Source organism: Atta cephalotes, assembly GCF_000143395.1.
Source record: "Atta cephalotes unplaced genomic scaffold scaffold00054, whole genome shotgun sequence".
Taxonomy (NCBI): Eukaryota; Metazoa; Arthropoda; class Insecta; order Hymenoptera; family Formicidae; genus Atta; species Atta cephalotes.
In genome coordinates this window covers 1137804-1153018 of record NW_012130118.1, presented here as the reverse complement: position 1 = coordinate 1153018, position 15215 = coordinate 1137804, and the positions used below count along the sequence as shown (strand labels likewise).

Below are 15215 nucleotides of genomic sequence, written 5' to 3'. Positions count from 1 at the left end.
TAATATAAAAATTAACGTACGTACACTATAATAATATTTACTTTCTTCTTCTCTACTAATTACTTTACTTAGTTAAGTTAATTATTAATAACTAACTACTATATACTACACACACACACACACACACACACACACACACACACACACACACACACACACACACAAATTTTACAAATTATAATTCATATAGTTCAAAATATACTTTTTATTTTAGAATATGCAAGCCTGTATCTCTTTAGGAAGCAGAATTCTAAATATAACAGAAGGAATATTAGGATTAAACAGTGGTGTACCAGTTATTGGAACTGTTGGACAATAGAACTAGATTACAGAAATAGTAAGGTGCTATATAAGGTGATTTGCTAGTAATTCACATATATTTTTTTTCAAAAATTATATATTAAAATATTGTTAATAATATTGTTTAAATTATTAAGATCAATATCAAGATGAAAAAATCAAGTGGTAAGGCATATGCTTCTAGCCAAGAGGACAGCGAAAATGATAGTGATGTGACAGAATGCAGCATTGGAAGTAATTCCACCGCCGGTACTCATCGCAGCGACACGCCCACTCGTAGCGCCCGTTATAAACGAAAAGGTCGTCGCAGGAGTAAGACAGCAAAGTACAAACCTTGTACAGACAAACCAATGTACAAATTTTGCTGTAGTGTCAAGGAAGATCACGGGCAGCCCTTATTTGGCGTACAATTCAATTATCATTTGAAGGAAGGCGAACCGTTGATATTTGCCTCTGTGGGTAGCAATCGCGTAAGCATTTACGAGTGTCAGCAGGGCGGAAATATACAGCTACAACAATGTTACGCCGATCCAGACACAGAGGAGAATTTTTACACATGCGCGTGGACATACGACGACTCTGGGAAACCTTTGCTAGCTGTAGCGGGATCCCGTGGAGTTATCCGAGTTATAAGTCCTGCGACAATGACTTGTATCAAGCATTACATCGGTCATGGGCATGCAATAAATGAGTTAAAGATTCATCCGAGAGATCCGAATATTCTATTATCAGCATCGAAAGATCACGCTCTGAGACTATGGAACATCAAAACGGATGTGTGTATCGCGATTTTCGGTGGCGTGGAGGGCCACAGAGATGAAGTCCTGAGCGCTGATTTCGACATAAAAGGTCAAAGAATCATATCATGTGGAATGGATCATGCTCTTAAGTTGTGGTCTTTGGAGAAACCAGACATGCAAGACGCGATAAAACAGTCCTATCATTGCAATCCCACTCGCAATGGCAGGCCCTTTGATTCAATACTGCAACATTTTCCAGATTTTACTACTCGTGACGTTCATCGAAATTATGTGGACTGCGTGAAGTGGTTCGGCGACTTTATCCTGAGCAAATCCTGTGAAAACTGTATTGTATGCTGGAAGCCAGGTAGACTTGAGGACTCGCAGTTGCGCAATGGAGAAACGAGTGCGACGGTTTTACACCGTTTCGAGTTTAAGGAGTGTGACATTTGGTTTATACGCTTCTCAATGGATTTTTGGCAGCGTACGATCGCGTTAGGGAATCAGGTCGGTCGCACTTATGTTTGGGATTTGGATGTAGATGAACCTGGGCAAGCACGCTGCTGGTCTCTTCAGCATCCCCGTTGCACCGTACCGATTCGCCAAACTAGCCTAAGCCGAGATGGCTCCGTGTTATTATGCGTTTGCGACGACGCGACAATCTGGAGATGGAATCGCGATCATTAACTCTATTCAAATTCATTTTATCACAATTAAAAAGACGTGCCTTTTCATGTATAAGCTGTATTAAATATTTGTGCTTTTTATAGCAATTATCATTGCTGAATCTAGATTAAACTATTTATCATTGATGAATCTAGGTTAAATTATATCAGTCTATTAGATTAATTTGAAATCAAGCGCGAATTCACTATATGCACACTATATATATATGTGTACAATAAAAAAAATTCGCATTTCTAATGAATTGCCAAATGCATAATACATTTTTAATTCATAGACTGCTATCCGACATAGCTAGTTTTATAGTTTATAAAAGAAAATGATTAAACTGTAATAAACTTAAAAAGTATTTTAGAATTATAAATGAATGAGATTATAGAAAATAGAAAATCGTTCTTTGCAAATATAGAAAATTGTTTTTTAAATATCTTTGCAATGTATTACAAATAATATTTATACAAACAGATTAAATCTTTTTTATGATTTCCACAGATTTTAAAACCTGTCCTGAAGTGACGAACTGCTTTTAATGTAATTTTTGCGCGCTAAATGTAATTAAGTTTAGATCTAAATATGCTAATCAGATGCAAGAGCTAATCACTAAGCGCTCAGTGAGAGATTGTAGTACTACTGAATGTACCCAATGGAGTCGCCAAGCGATTGAATATGATTGATTCTCATTTGTAGAACCAATCAATTACGTTTAATCCGGGAGCGTCATTTTGCCGTATTCTTTCGTTTTCTATTTATATCTTTCAATTTATTGGCACTATTATATTTTTACCTTTATGTAAATGTTTGTTAATGTTTTTTCGTATAATTTGCGAAAATAGATGACGTAAACATATCTTACGACGTAAGCTAGATGACGTAAATTTATATCTACATAAAATTTGATATGTTTGTAACGATCGATCTAAAAGACCGTAACTCGCGCGCTTACTTTAGTGTTTGTCGTTTTCGCCAGTCTCATTATTATATTTTTATAAATAAAAAATAAAATTATAATTTTCTCACATTATTTCATTAGATATCAATAATTTTAACAAATAAAAAAATTAAAATAAAGATATCGTATAAATACAATTATTTTCAATAATTATTACTGAAAATTGTTCCTTTGTTTTTAATTAAGATTAATATAAAGCATTATCGAACGTTTTCTTATTAATTATTATTTATAGTAATTATAATCATATATGTATTCTAGTTATAATACATATATGCGAAAATACATTTCGATCAGGACCGCGCCTACTTCCGAGTTAATGACATGTTTCTGCATATGAATTTCATTTGGAAATCGAGATAGACAACAAAAAGTTGTTCAACAAAGGAAACAAAATGGTTAGCAATAATTATATGATAGACGAATGAATAGAAAATAAAAAAAATTATTCATTTTTATGTGTCACATTGTATTAAGTGTGGGAAAAAGTTCGTGGCATTTTTCCCATTAGATGGCATTAAAAAAACGCCACGAACTTTTTCCCTAATATATTATCCCTAATATATTATTCTTTCTTTGAAAGAATAATGTATGCTTCTCGTGTTTTTTTTTTTTTTTTTTTCCAACAATAACGAGAGCTCGATATAATTCGATTTTCAACAATCGATTCATTTTTCAGAAAACGATCACATACATAGCGAGATTGAGGTAAGGTTAAGTCGTACATATATATCTGTCAGCACTTTGAAATATCATTTTTGTATTTTTGTATAATAATAACATTAATAAATATTGTCTGTAATATTATTAGGACTGAATTGCAAGTATTATATTTATTATTTCGATTATTTCGATGTAAAAGTGATTTTTAATAAAATCATTTAAGGTTAAACAGTTGGTATTACCGGAATTACACGTTGCGAACTGTCATTCGTTTGTACAAAGATTACGATATAAATATTTTACACATCATCAACACGAGACTAGAAGATGTACATTACACGTGTTGCGTGCTGCGATACTAAAAATTTTAGATATATTATTGTGGAAAAAATATAACTAAACAATTATTGTAACCTGTTCAATTTTCAATGCACAAGGTAAGATATTCTATTTGAAATTCTTTATGTAAGAAAAGTTGCAAAGTATAAGCATGTTTACTTTTTGTGAAGGATTTCATACAATTGGAAATTTACATTTACAGATGAGAACTTTACTATTTTTGGGTCTATTTTTTATAATTGTTGCAGTGGAACCTAAAGAAGTTGATTTAAAGCATTTGAAATGTTTAGGTGAAAATCAATGTTAATTTCTATGATATTTTAATATGATATCTATGATAATTCTATTTTAATAATAATCATAAATTATAATAATTATTATACCTATTATAAATTATATATACTATACTATTATAAATTACTATACCTTATAGTTTGTAGGGCAGCTATGAATGAATTGGAAAACGAGGTTCTAAAAGCCAATCCAAATAAATTAGTTGATGTAGGCAATTTTAGAATGGATGCTGATGGGAATACTATACATAAAAAGGTAAAAAGATAAAAATAAATATCAAGAAAAAATAGATCATTAGTATTAAATTAAGAATATTTTTGCTGCTTTTATGCACTTATAAATCCATTCCCTAGTTTCAATTTACCTACACAACAGAGTTCTCTTTTGGATATCTTTTGGAGAATTGTGTTGTATAGATTTTTAATATAAAATTCGATATTTATTATTTTAAGGTGCCGTTAGGTCGATCTGAAACACATATTTCGATTTTGCTGGACAATATTTGTGAAAAACTGTCGGATTACGTTAGAGCAACAAGAAAGTCTGATAATCAATTAATGATCTTTAATCTTATGTCTCCATCAGGTGGTATGAATCCTATTATGAGCGAAGTAGATATAATTCAAGATGGTGATTTAAATAAGAGCCTCGAGCATTATGTGAGTGCTATTTATTACGTTTTATATTTGCTGAAAGTGCTTTGTCATTAATTTGAGTTAATCGTTTTCAGTGCAGCACTGTAGTGGAAGAATTTGAAGAAGATATAGTGTCATTGTATGTTGATGGCATATCCAATAAAAAAAAAGAACTTTGCACAAAGATCTCAAATATTTGCAATGAAAATTATGCCGATGAGGAAGACGATGATTATAGTGATAATGAAGTAGATAATGATAATTATGATTCAAGTTTTGACATAGATAGAGACGAATTATAAATTGGAATAATTTTTACAGAAATATTATTTATATATGCATAAGTAAAAAGAAGCAGAAATAGTTGAAATAAATATTGTATAAATATAAATATCTAGTGATTTTTATTTTGTAAAAAATTTTATAAATTAATTTTTTTTTTTTTTTTAAATCTTTCGCATGCATTATACAATTATTAGTTATTCAATATTTTATACTTATCTCAAATGTTAATTAAATGCTATTTGCTATGTGAAATATGCAGCAGTGTAAAAGCGTTGCAAAGATTAGTAGATTTTTTACATTTTAAAAAATATTTATAATAACTGTAAATATGTTATATAGTAATTTGAGTAAAAATTATGAGTAAAATAGAAGAATTAAATGTTTTTGAAATATCGATAATTTTATCATTATCGTCCATGATCTAATCTTCTAATCAAATTTTCCCTACCTCTCACTTTCACCGCAATCGCTGTGTTCAGCAAAGAAAAATAAATTTGCAAGATGTTATAAAATTCTTTAATTATGATTGGTTATATATTTAGATCCAGCAAGGAATTACCGGCAAGAATCAATAATATTAAAGAATATTTTTTGTTGAACGCAGCCAATGTTTTCGTGTTTTAGCGCGTGAATTTTTCAAAGCCACGCGGGTTTCTATAAGACCGACAAATGCAAATTTCGAAGATAGACCTGACAGACAACGTTAACAACGGTCTCCTCTTTTCCAAGAGAGAAGCTCATCAATCGTCAAGATTCAAGTATCTCGAGTCTCTCACTCTCGCTTGACTTCTCATCCAAAGGGGACGCGATTTAGAAGCGATCTGGTGAGAGTGAGAACCAGTGAGAACTTTCGTAAGTCCGAGGTCAGCTCGTCAGCTGTCTTGACGTATTCGACTTTCGACGCGTGTGCGTGCATGCATTCGTGCATGTTGTGTATGAACGTACGCGTGGACAATGACAGTCGATTCGTTCCAGGAACGTTGAAAGCGTTCGTGCGTAAGCCGTGGTGAACCGAGAGGAAGACTCATCCGTCCGTCCGTCCGAACATATGATTGTAGCCCTGCCGAGGCGCACGTCGTGGAACGTGAACGTCGTCGGTTTCCGGGAAGCGTGAGCGTTAGTCTTCCATATCCCACCGCGGCCGATCTTAGTCCACGATCCGATCGCGCGTTCGACTCACGGTCCTCGCGGAAATGACAAAGCGCGCCTCGCTCGCGCGTCAGCAGTGAGGAAGAGAATTCGTTCGCGGACAAATAAATCCCGGACGAAGAAGTCCCGAGCGAAAAGAAGCGGAGCGCGGCTGCAAACATGAGTTCCGTCTGGAAACGCTTGCAACGGGTGAACAAGAGAGCAGCCAAGTTTCAGTTCACTGTTTCTTACCACGAGGTCACGTTAGAAACGACGACAAAGTGGTGAGTGACGCCGATTCATTCCTGGCCGAGCGAGAACTTCCTTTCGCCGCGGCTTTCTCAAGTGTCTGAAATCTGTTGTTCGAACAGGAACTAACATCAATATCTTTTCGTTTATATGAAAATTTCATAACTGTCGTCTGCTCTTGAAAAACAGGAACAGTTGTTGTATTTTACAAGAAAGTGATGGACATTTTTGTCTCTTGGAATAAATATTTTGGAAAAAAAATTAAGCGATATATATGCAAATGTAAATTACTGTCTTGCGTTTAGATTTTTGCGTTAGATTTTTATACGCATTGTGTTGTGTTGTAGAAAATATGTTTATGTTTATGACACAATTTAGATTTATGATATCTTTTAATTATATATGTACATTTTGAAAAAATGTATGTGTGAAATAACTGTTAATTTAATAAGATATAATTTTTTAAAACATAATTTTGTAGAAATATTATATTAGCATATATGTATTCTAGCAGAGAATAAATATACAAAGATAATAACATTTTCTAGGAAGCCAAACAAATTGAGCGTTGTTTGGACAAGACGTAGTAGAAGAGTCAGTTCAGAACCCTTAGACTGGGAGCCATGTTTAAGTGATCCTTTGAAGGGTGTCATTAGCTGGGCAGTCCCTGACAATCATACAGTTTCCGTAACACTGTTTAAAGATCCACGGACACATGAACTGGAAGATAAAGATTGGACATTTGTTATCGAAGATGTGAGTACAGCATACTGATACATTCGCAGAAGGACGTAGCACAATGGTATATTGTTCTACTCTCGAACAGGTGTCGTCGACAGGAAAGAGACGTCATGTGGCTGCCACTAATATAAATATGAAAAAATATGCAACTTTAGAATCTAGTCAGCAACAACTTAAATTGGACTTGAAGCCAACTTCTAAAAAGATTGTTAGCGCTACACTAGAATGTACTTTGTCATGTGTATTTTTACGAGAGGGCAAGGCAACGTAAGTGTGTAGTTTAATTTCATTGACATATTGCTAATTAATTTCATAAACTAGGTAATAATACTTGTCCTTTATGTAGCTAAATATATTTTAAATAGGATAAACATTAAGTAATGCATTTTAGAGGCAGATTCAACAGATGCTGAATCTGTCAATAGATTATTTTAATCTGAAAATGTCATTGAAGTACCAGTTTATTATATTTGAATTTGTTGATAAATACTTATTGAATAATTATCTTTATTTTTCTAGGGATGAAGATATGCAAAGTATGGCTAGTTTAATGTCGGTTAATAATAACAGCGACATTGCGCCATTAGATGATTTTGATAATGAAGATATACCTGAAGATGTTGAGGAAGTGTCGGTAAAAAATTTGGACGAGTTTTTAGATATCTCCGCTCAACTTGATCTAATGACGAGCAGTCTTACTGAAAGTGAATTACCCAGCACTCCTATAAGTGGTGAGTGTTGATCCTTGCTTTTTATTGAAACTGTGTCCACAAGTATATACATTGAATATAAAATATGTAATTGCTATCTTAACTCTCTAACTTGTTGCTTTATTAATTTTATTATATTTTATGGAATCAAATTTACTAATAGAATATATAATGTGTATACAATAGTGGCAAGTTTATCAAAGGATGATACAACTCCTGTAAATGATGGCGAGCATTTTATACGCGACATTAGTCTAACAGGAATTGGAGACTCTCTAAAGGAAAAATCACCCGTAAAAGACAATGTTGCCATTGAAAATGAGTATGTACAATTACAGTATTATATTTTACAAAATAGCGTACGTGTGTGAAATATGATATTAGAATTGGTACAATATATAATTGGTACAATAACTTTAAATATTGTTTTCACAAATAGTTTATTATGCAAAAAGGCACTTATTTTTTTTTATAAGAAACAAGAATGATTATTTTGTTATTCTATACAATGTAATAAATAATGTAATTGCAAATTCAATATCTTTGTAGCAAAAACATTGAACACAGCATATTGAGATTGCCGCTGCAACCATTGGATCTTAAAAAGAATGACGCAAACGTTCCAAGACTGAAAGAAATTACTCCCGGCCAAGATTTATTAGAATGGTGCAAAGAAGTTACAAAGGATTATTCTGGTGTTAAAGTCACTAATCTAACGACATCTTGGAGAAACGGAATGGCGTTTTGTGCAATTATTCATCATTTCAGACCTGATTTGTTGTAAGTACTCTTATAAGGTTGATCGAATGTCGTAATTATACTAAAGTGTTTCATTCTTCGCGCTACTTTTTCTGGGAATAAAATGTCAATAGACATTCTTGGCGATATGCCAGTTATTTTATTCGCGTATTCCATTAATAAACACTTTGAAATCGCCATTGTCTTACGTCGAACCAACTCGTGCCAACACTTTGACGATTATTTTTGATACTGGAAAGGTCGACGCATTTGTGTATTTATAGTCGCACATGCAACAGACGTTTGATTGCGAGTTTCTTGATCAAATTGAATAATATACGAAATAAAAACTTATAGAGACATCGATTCCCTATTGCCGCACGATGTAAAAGGCAACTGTAAGAAAGCGTTCGATGCAGGTGAAACTCTGGGCATACCCAGAGTTATTGAACCGGCTGACATGGATATATTAACGGTACCTGATAAATTAGCTGTGATGACTTATTTATATCAATTGAGAGCACATTTTACCGGCCACGAATTAGAGGTAATTCAACGAAAATTTTTTTATGTAATGGCTTTATCCAATTATTGTGGTCATTTTTTTCCTTTTTGCGTATATAATATAGATAGCATATAATTAATAATATATTACTGTTTTACCAAAATTTAGGTACATCAAATAGGTAAAACAACGGACGAGTCCTCTTACATGATCGGCAGATTTAATACGGACAACAATACTGACGTGAGTGTTCAACTGTTTGGTCAAGAGATTATTAATTTACGGAAGAAGGAACAGATCGAGCAAAAAAACAATAAAGCGGAGAATAACAGACGGTAAATATATGACATTTTATATCTATCAAATTATCTATCAAATTATCAAGCCAAAGTACATTTCTACAACAACAATTTATCAAAAACAAAATTAGAAATTGTGATTCACTCTCATAGATCGAATCCGTTTGATAACAAGAAGGATGACATATGCATCGATTCGTTAAAAAACAAGCTGCATTTGAGTCTGAACACGGACAATCAGGATCACGATCAATGCAACAAAGATAAATCGCCATCCAGCGTAAAGGAGGTCAAGGACATTATATTAGCCAGCTCAAAGAGCATTCTAGGCAAGGTGTTATCGCCGACCAAAGAAAAATACTCGTCGAGAGAGAAGGTACGTAGAAACTACACGGACTGAGTTCGAGTCAATTTCGATCGTTGCGATTATTACCGAGAATTGTCTAGACAAACGTCGCGTATAATATCCGACGGAATTTGCGCGCAAATTTTTTTTCGTTGTGAGGAAATGAAATACCAATTTACCGCAGAGCAAGTCTCCCCCGAGAGTGCAACAAGCGCAGCAACGTCCGATACTTATGACACGCCGACAATTAACCGATCCGTTCGGCTCCGATGACGAAGAGGAGAACATACAGATAATCGACGACAAATGGTCGCAATCGATCTCACTTACCAAATCGCAAAGTCCGGTCCGTGATGTCAGTATATACGAGATTGCGCAGACTGTCGCTTTTTATGCATTTCTTCTGTTATATCTTCTCGCTGCATTAACAATAAATCCATAACGCGCACTGTTACATTCTCCTTCTGTTGTTTCTTTCCATCGGCGAATTATATCAAAGTGCATTGTCTCAAGGTCTGTTCTTTTATTTTTTATTTATCATAAGCGAACAGATTGCGCTTTGTGACGGAATTACGCCTATATAATACACACATATAACTGCATGTAAATATGCATGAGAATTCGCGCATAATAATTCCGCAATGCACGTAGACTTATACGGCTGTTCCATAAGCTTTGGCTTTAAAATTTCTTTAGCGTATATTTAATTTAATTTTTCAATAAATTTTAATGTGTTCATAACTTTTAAATTATCAATATGTTTGAAAATTCTGTAAAAAGAAGAGATAGGAATCTCACAAAACCTTGCACTTCTAACAGAGTGTCAAATAATAATATCAGGAAAAGTCATAACTTGTTTTAGTAATATTTAGTTTTTTTTTTGCAGATTTCACACTTTTTTCTTAATATAACGCGTTTTTAGGAATAATATAAAAATTATTATATGGTAATAATATTTAATTACAAACTTGTAAATTTGACAATTTTATGTGACATAATTATATTGTTGGTTTAACAATCTGCATTTATTTATTTTTTACCATGACATTTTTTTACCCTGAAAATACTGATCTCAATCGTATGTTTATAAAGAAGCTTTGCAACAATATTATGACGTAACAAGGTTATGTAAACGTATAGGACGATCTTTTGTAGGACTCGGTAAACTCTGACGATAGAGGAAGTCGAGGTAGTTCCGAATGTCAAGGTGCATCGCCGCCATATGGAGAACAACGATCACATGTAATTAACAATATATCTGCTATTAATATTATGTCGCTTTTAATGTTATATCATATCAATGTACCCCAGTAGCAACGAAACTAAAGTCATTCAAAATAAACAAAAATTTTATTACGAATACTCAATTGTTGCACAATCGTTCATATTTCTTATCTCTTTTGTATTAGCCGTTAGTTAGTCGACACGATGAATTGCGAGAGCGAGCGAGACAACTCTTGGAACAAGCCAGGAATCAAACGAAGTCATCCGGATTTGTTTCTGCTGCTATCAGTCCTGTTGAGGTTCTACAGTTTTATTCACATTAAAGAATTAATCGAGTATTTCTCAAGGAATGAGCGTCTATGTGTATGTAATATATTTTGTAATATATTGTAGACACAGAATGATGACGAGAGGCAACAGAACTTGCGAGAAAGGGCGAGACGCTTGATTGCGGAAGTTAAAATGGGCGTTGCTGTGACTCCAAATCAGTTGAATGATGATAACAATAGTGACAGACGATCGATAGACGACCAGAATAATAGTCCTAGACGCAGCATTACGCCATCGACACCCAGTGATCGAATCAGTATAAAGGTACTGCGATATAATTTACTTTTTTACACAATTATGTAATAAAACGATAAATTATTAGAAGTGGGAAAAAGTTCGTGGCGTTTTTTTAATGCCATCTAACGGGAAAAACGCCACGAACTTTTTCCCTAATCTCTCATACCTAATATAACTAATTTTTTAGTCTGAGTACAATGGAAATATACTGGGAAATTCAAGTATAGATGGAGAAAAGAAAACTGGCTCTCCTTTGTATTCTTTCTCCAAAATTATTGAAAGAATCTCGCCCGATAAAGGAAGTCCCGATAGAACTCCGTATACACTTCGCGGGGTATGTTAACTTGCATTATTAATTTAATTTTGGTTGGACATTAATTTTATTATATTTGCATTGCAATTTTACTAGGAAATGAATATTATTACTTTAATTTTAATATAAGGAAAGACATTGTGAAACAAAAGTATTTTACAATGACGATTTATTTTTAATTCGATGTTCTAGTTGGGTAAAGACATGACATCGTATATTCAAAATGAGCTTGAAGCACTTGAAAGAGAGCAAAATCAGATTGACATTCAAGCTGGCAAACTTGAAAAGCAATTGAGAGCAGCCATGGAAAGCGATAACGAAGATGAAACGGAAAGACTGATGTCTCTATGGTTTACTCTTGTTAACAAAAAAAATGCTCTCTTAAGAAGACAAATGCAACTAAACATACTGTAAGCGATTCATTGATTCAGGCATGTTATTATGTATTTTTAATTTTTATTAAAAATGGAATAGGATGATATTATCTTAATTTAATAAGAATTTAATGAGAATGGAATTTTTTATCTTTAGGGAGAAAGAAGATGATTTAGAGCGAAGATTTGAGCTCTTGAATCACGAATTAAGAAGCATCCTTGCAGTGGAAGATTGGCAAAAGACACCAGATCAAAAAATGCGTGAAAATTTATTGTTGGAGGAATTAGTATCTATTGTAAACAAAAGGGATGAATTGGTGCATCATCTCGATACACAAGAGAGAGCGTAAGTGTATAATAAATAGATATGACTTGCGCGCTATTATTTATCTAAAATTATTAAATTTTTCTTTCCCGAATAATTTTTAGTATTGAAGATGATGACGAAATAGAGCGTGATTTATCTCGCGCTGGACTAGCTCAACGAAATAAAAATTGCGTTGTGCAATGAAAAGTTAATTATTTATCGTGTTTTTCCCAGAACTATTATGAAGGTAAATTGTTTATATTACATATTTTGAAAAATGGAAAAATGAATAATTAATACAATCCAATTTATTATTTTTTTTATTATTTCCAATTTATTATTAAATCCAATTTATTATAAAATTTCCATTCACATTTTATTTACTTTTTCATTAATTCTAATTTATTTTGTTAAATAAATTTTAAATTAAATTTTTTTATCTCTGTTTTATTAAATTTACTATTTTTATTAATAAACTTTCTGAAAAATAGATTAACAGATAATTGTTAATAAAGGACAATTTATATTAAGCTTTTTTTTATTTATATATCGCGTCTTCTATTTTTCAAAAAATTTTTTATAAGAAATTTTTATAAGAATAATATACAAAAATACGATTTTTTTACATTTTAGGCATGACCCATTGTTGTGAAGTTGTCAAAAAGTCGACAAAATTAGATGTTGAAGAGTCAAGTGTGAACTTTCATGGTTTACAAACAGGTTATTTTTAGAGACTTATTTTTTATTATGCATTATAGATTACTTCATCAAAAGATAGATCAAACAAATTTTTCTATTTCTTTTGTTTTTAATATAAGTTCGTCGATTCACGACGAAAGAAAAAACGCAATTAAACTTAGACACTCAAATTATTAGATATAAATGGTTTTTTGTATATTATCGAGCATAATATCGATTATATAATGTAATGAAGCATTTTATGCTTCAAGTGAAATGTTGCGCGTTAATAGTTGCGACTGTGTGCAAGTATATGACATGATACGTAACTATGGAATACGGAATCATGCAAAAAAGTTTACGAATCAGTAAGTAGATGAAAAGAGGTATACTTTTTCTTCCTCGAATAAAATAAAAATGAACGCAAATGCAAAGAAGTTCGAAAAGAATGCAAATTAGATAAAAATATATTTTAGCAAGATTCAAGATCTAATTACGGGAGCTACTTAGTGTTATATATTTTAAAAGATTTTGTTTATATATATATAAATTAGCTGATTCAAGTAAAGTAGCTGATTCAAGAAAGTATAAATTGAATGCAGTTCTTTTATGCGAATGAATTTTAGACATTTGATTTATGTGAAAAATTATTTTGAGACTTAATTGCTAAGAGATTTAATATCGGAAAGCCAAAGAAAATTAAAGCAGGTTGTTACGCAAGAACATGCGAGAGATATGAAGAGTAATTTAGTAAATGTATTTCGTAATTATCGATCCAAATCGATTCACGGAAAATTAATTATGAAACTATTGCGGAAAGTGGAACGCGTGGCTATAGTTTTCGTATTTGCATCAGTTGTTCTCATCGAGCATTCGCATGTACTCTATTTGTGCCATACGAACGAATTGATATACTTTTTACATCCTATTTGACGAATTTGTACAAATGCGTTAAAAACAAATTCGCTAATCTTATTGACGGTATGAGATTTTAAAAAGAAACCGTAATAAGATTAATTTTTACTAAGACTAATTCTTATATGTGGTATCATATATCTGCGTGTAATAAGAATATTATGTTGGCTATAACTTTTTATAACAAAATGGTGCATTATATTTAAATGTTTTGACTAACAATAGTAAAGAAAAAAAAATAAATTCTTGATAAATTCGCTCAAAAAATTTTCGGCTTAACGGATCTCGAGGGCAAGAAATTATAACGAATATTACATTCGTTGTTCCGTTTGGAACGTTTTAAATGACAGAATAAATAATTAGCATCTTTTATAATTGCTACAAATATAAAATTATTGACGCATATTGTGATAAAAAGTACATTTTTGAGCACAATTGCTCCGTAAAACAGAATAATAAAAAGTAGGATTTACCTGCTAAGAGCAATATATAAGATATAGATATATACATTTACTTCCCATAATACAAATTTCATTATTTCTTAACTCTTTGTTCCATTGTGATTTTATCGGGTGAAATTACAAATTTAACATTTAGATAATGAAAAATGCTCTAATTTTATATATAAAGTACTCTAATTTTATATTAAAAATATCGTTTCGTTTTATTAAATATTTGTAGCATAACAAAAATTTTCAAAATTCATAATTTTTGATGAAATTCATATGATGAAATAAAGAATTAAAAATAGAACATGTAGAAATTAGTTGTTTTACGTATGTTACATTTGACAATCACAATGAATGTCCAATTTTTTTAATACCGAACAAAGAATTAGAAATTACGAATGCGTTTCAACGCTATTATAACTATAATTTAATGCAATATAATCTTCAAAAATTGAACATATGTTGTCTCTATGTTAAATAATCTTCGTTTAAATAAATTGTAAATTTTGCATTAATATATACTAACATAAATTATTTATAATTATTATTGAAATTGTATTACATTGTATGCATCGAAGACTGTATTATAATTTACAATGTATGCATCGAAGACTGCGCGAATTCTTGAAACATTGGAACATTAATACAGTTGAGGATAAAATAATAATTAATTCGGATGTATATGTGTGATGTTTACACACACACACACACACACACACACACACACACACACAGAGAGAGAGAGGAGGGGAGGGGGGAGGAGAGACGCGCGTCGCGCGCGAC

General features: G+C 32.0%; 4 protein-coding genes across 4 annotated transcripts in view; all 4 read left to right on the top strand.

The window, feature by feature from the left end:
- Positions 1-319, top strand: part of LOC105623229 — a 2633-nt gene extending 2314 nt beyond the window's left edge. The window contains exon 4 of the mRNA XM_012204630.1: positions 215-319. Coding sequence (XP_012060020.1) covers positions 215-319 — 105 coding nt within the window. The remainder of the gene's footprint in view (positions 1-214) is intronic.
- A 130-nt stretch (positions 320-449) lies between these two features.
- LOC105623187 (polycomb protein eed-B-like) lies at positions 450-1727 on the top strand. Its single transcript, XM_012204586.1, has one exon. The coding sequence runs from the start codon at positions 450-452 to the stop codon at positions 1725-1727; it is 1278 nt and encodes a 425-aa protein (XP_012059976.1).
- Positions 1728-3350: 1623 nt separating this feature from the next.
- Positions 3351-4995, top strand: LOC105623186 (protein canopy homolog 2). Its single transcript, XM_012204585.1, has 6 exons — positions 3351-3381; positions 3560-3773; positions 3878-3965; positions 4109-4224; positions 4422-4628; positions 4700-4995. The coding sequence occupies exons 2-6, from the start codon at positions 3765-3767 to the stop codon at positions 4904-4906; spliced, it is 627 nt and encodes a 208-aa protein (XP_012059975.1). The 5' UTR covers positions 3351-3381; positions 3560-3764; the 3' UTR covers positions 4907-4995.
- Positions 4996-6197: 1202 nt separating this feature from the next.
- Positions 6198-12594, top strand: LOC105623185 (EH domain-binding protein 1). Its single transcript, XM_012204584.1, has 17 exons — positions 6198-6301; positions 6815-7022; positions 7093-7274; positions 7527-7738; positions 7904-8039; positions 8267-8497; positions 8813-9002; positions 9129-9295; positions 9413-9635; positions 9790-9960; positions 10761-10847; positions 11015-11128; positions 11223-11423; positions 11584-11730; positions 11902-12119; positions 12241-12429; positions 12513-12594. The coding sequence occupies exons 1-17, from the start codon at positions 6198-6200 to the stop codon at positions 12592-12594; spliced, it is 2862 nt and encodes a 953-aa protein (XP_012059974.1).
- Positions 12595-15215: the final 2621 nt, after the last annotated feature.

Coding starts and splice junctions, on each gene's coding strand:
- LOC105623187 (XM_012204586.1), top strand. CDS start 450: ATGAAAAAATCAAGTGGTAAGGCATATGCTTCTAGCCAAGAGGACAGC.
- LOC105623186 (XM_012204585.1), top strand. Junction 3,966..4,108: donor AAAGCATTTGAAATGTTTAG/GTGAAAATCAAT, acceptor TATACCTTATAG/TTTGTAGGGCAGCTATGAAT. Junction 4,629..4,699: donor ATAAGAGCCTCGAGCATTAT/GTGAGTGCTATT, acceptor AATCGTTTTCAG/TGCAGCACTGTAGTGGAAGA.
- LOC105623185 (XM_012204584.1), top strand. CDS start 6,198: ATGAGTTCCGTCTGGAAACGCTTGCAACGGGTGAACAAGAGAGCAGCC. Junction 9,961..10,760: donor CGCAAAGTCCGGTCCGTGAT/GTCAGTATATAC, acceptor GATCTTTTGTAG/GACTCGGTAAACTCTGACGA. Junction 11,424..11,583: donor GTGATCGAATCAGTATAAAG/GTACTGCGATAT, acceptor CTAATTTTTTAG/TCTGAGTACAATGGAAATAT.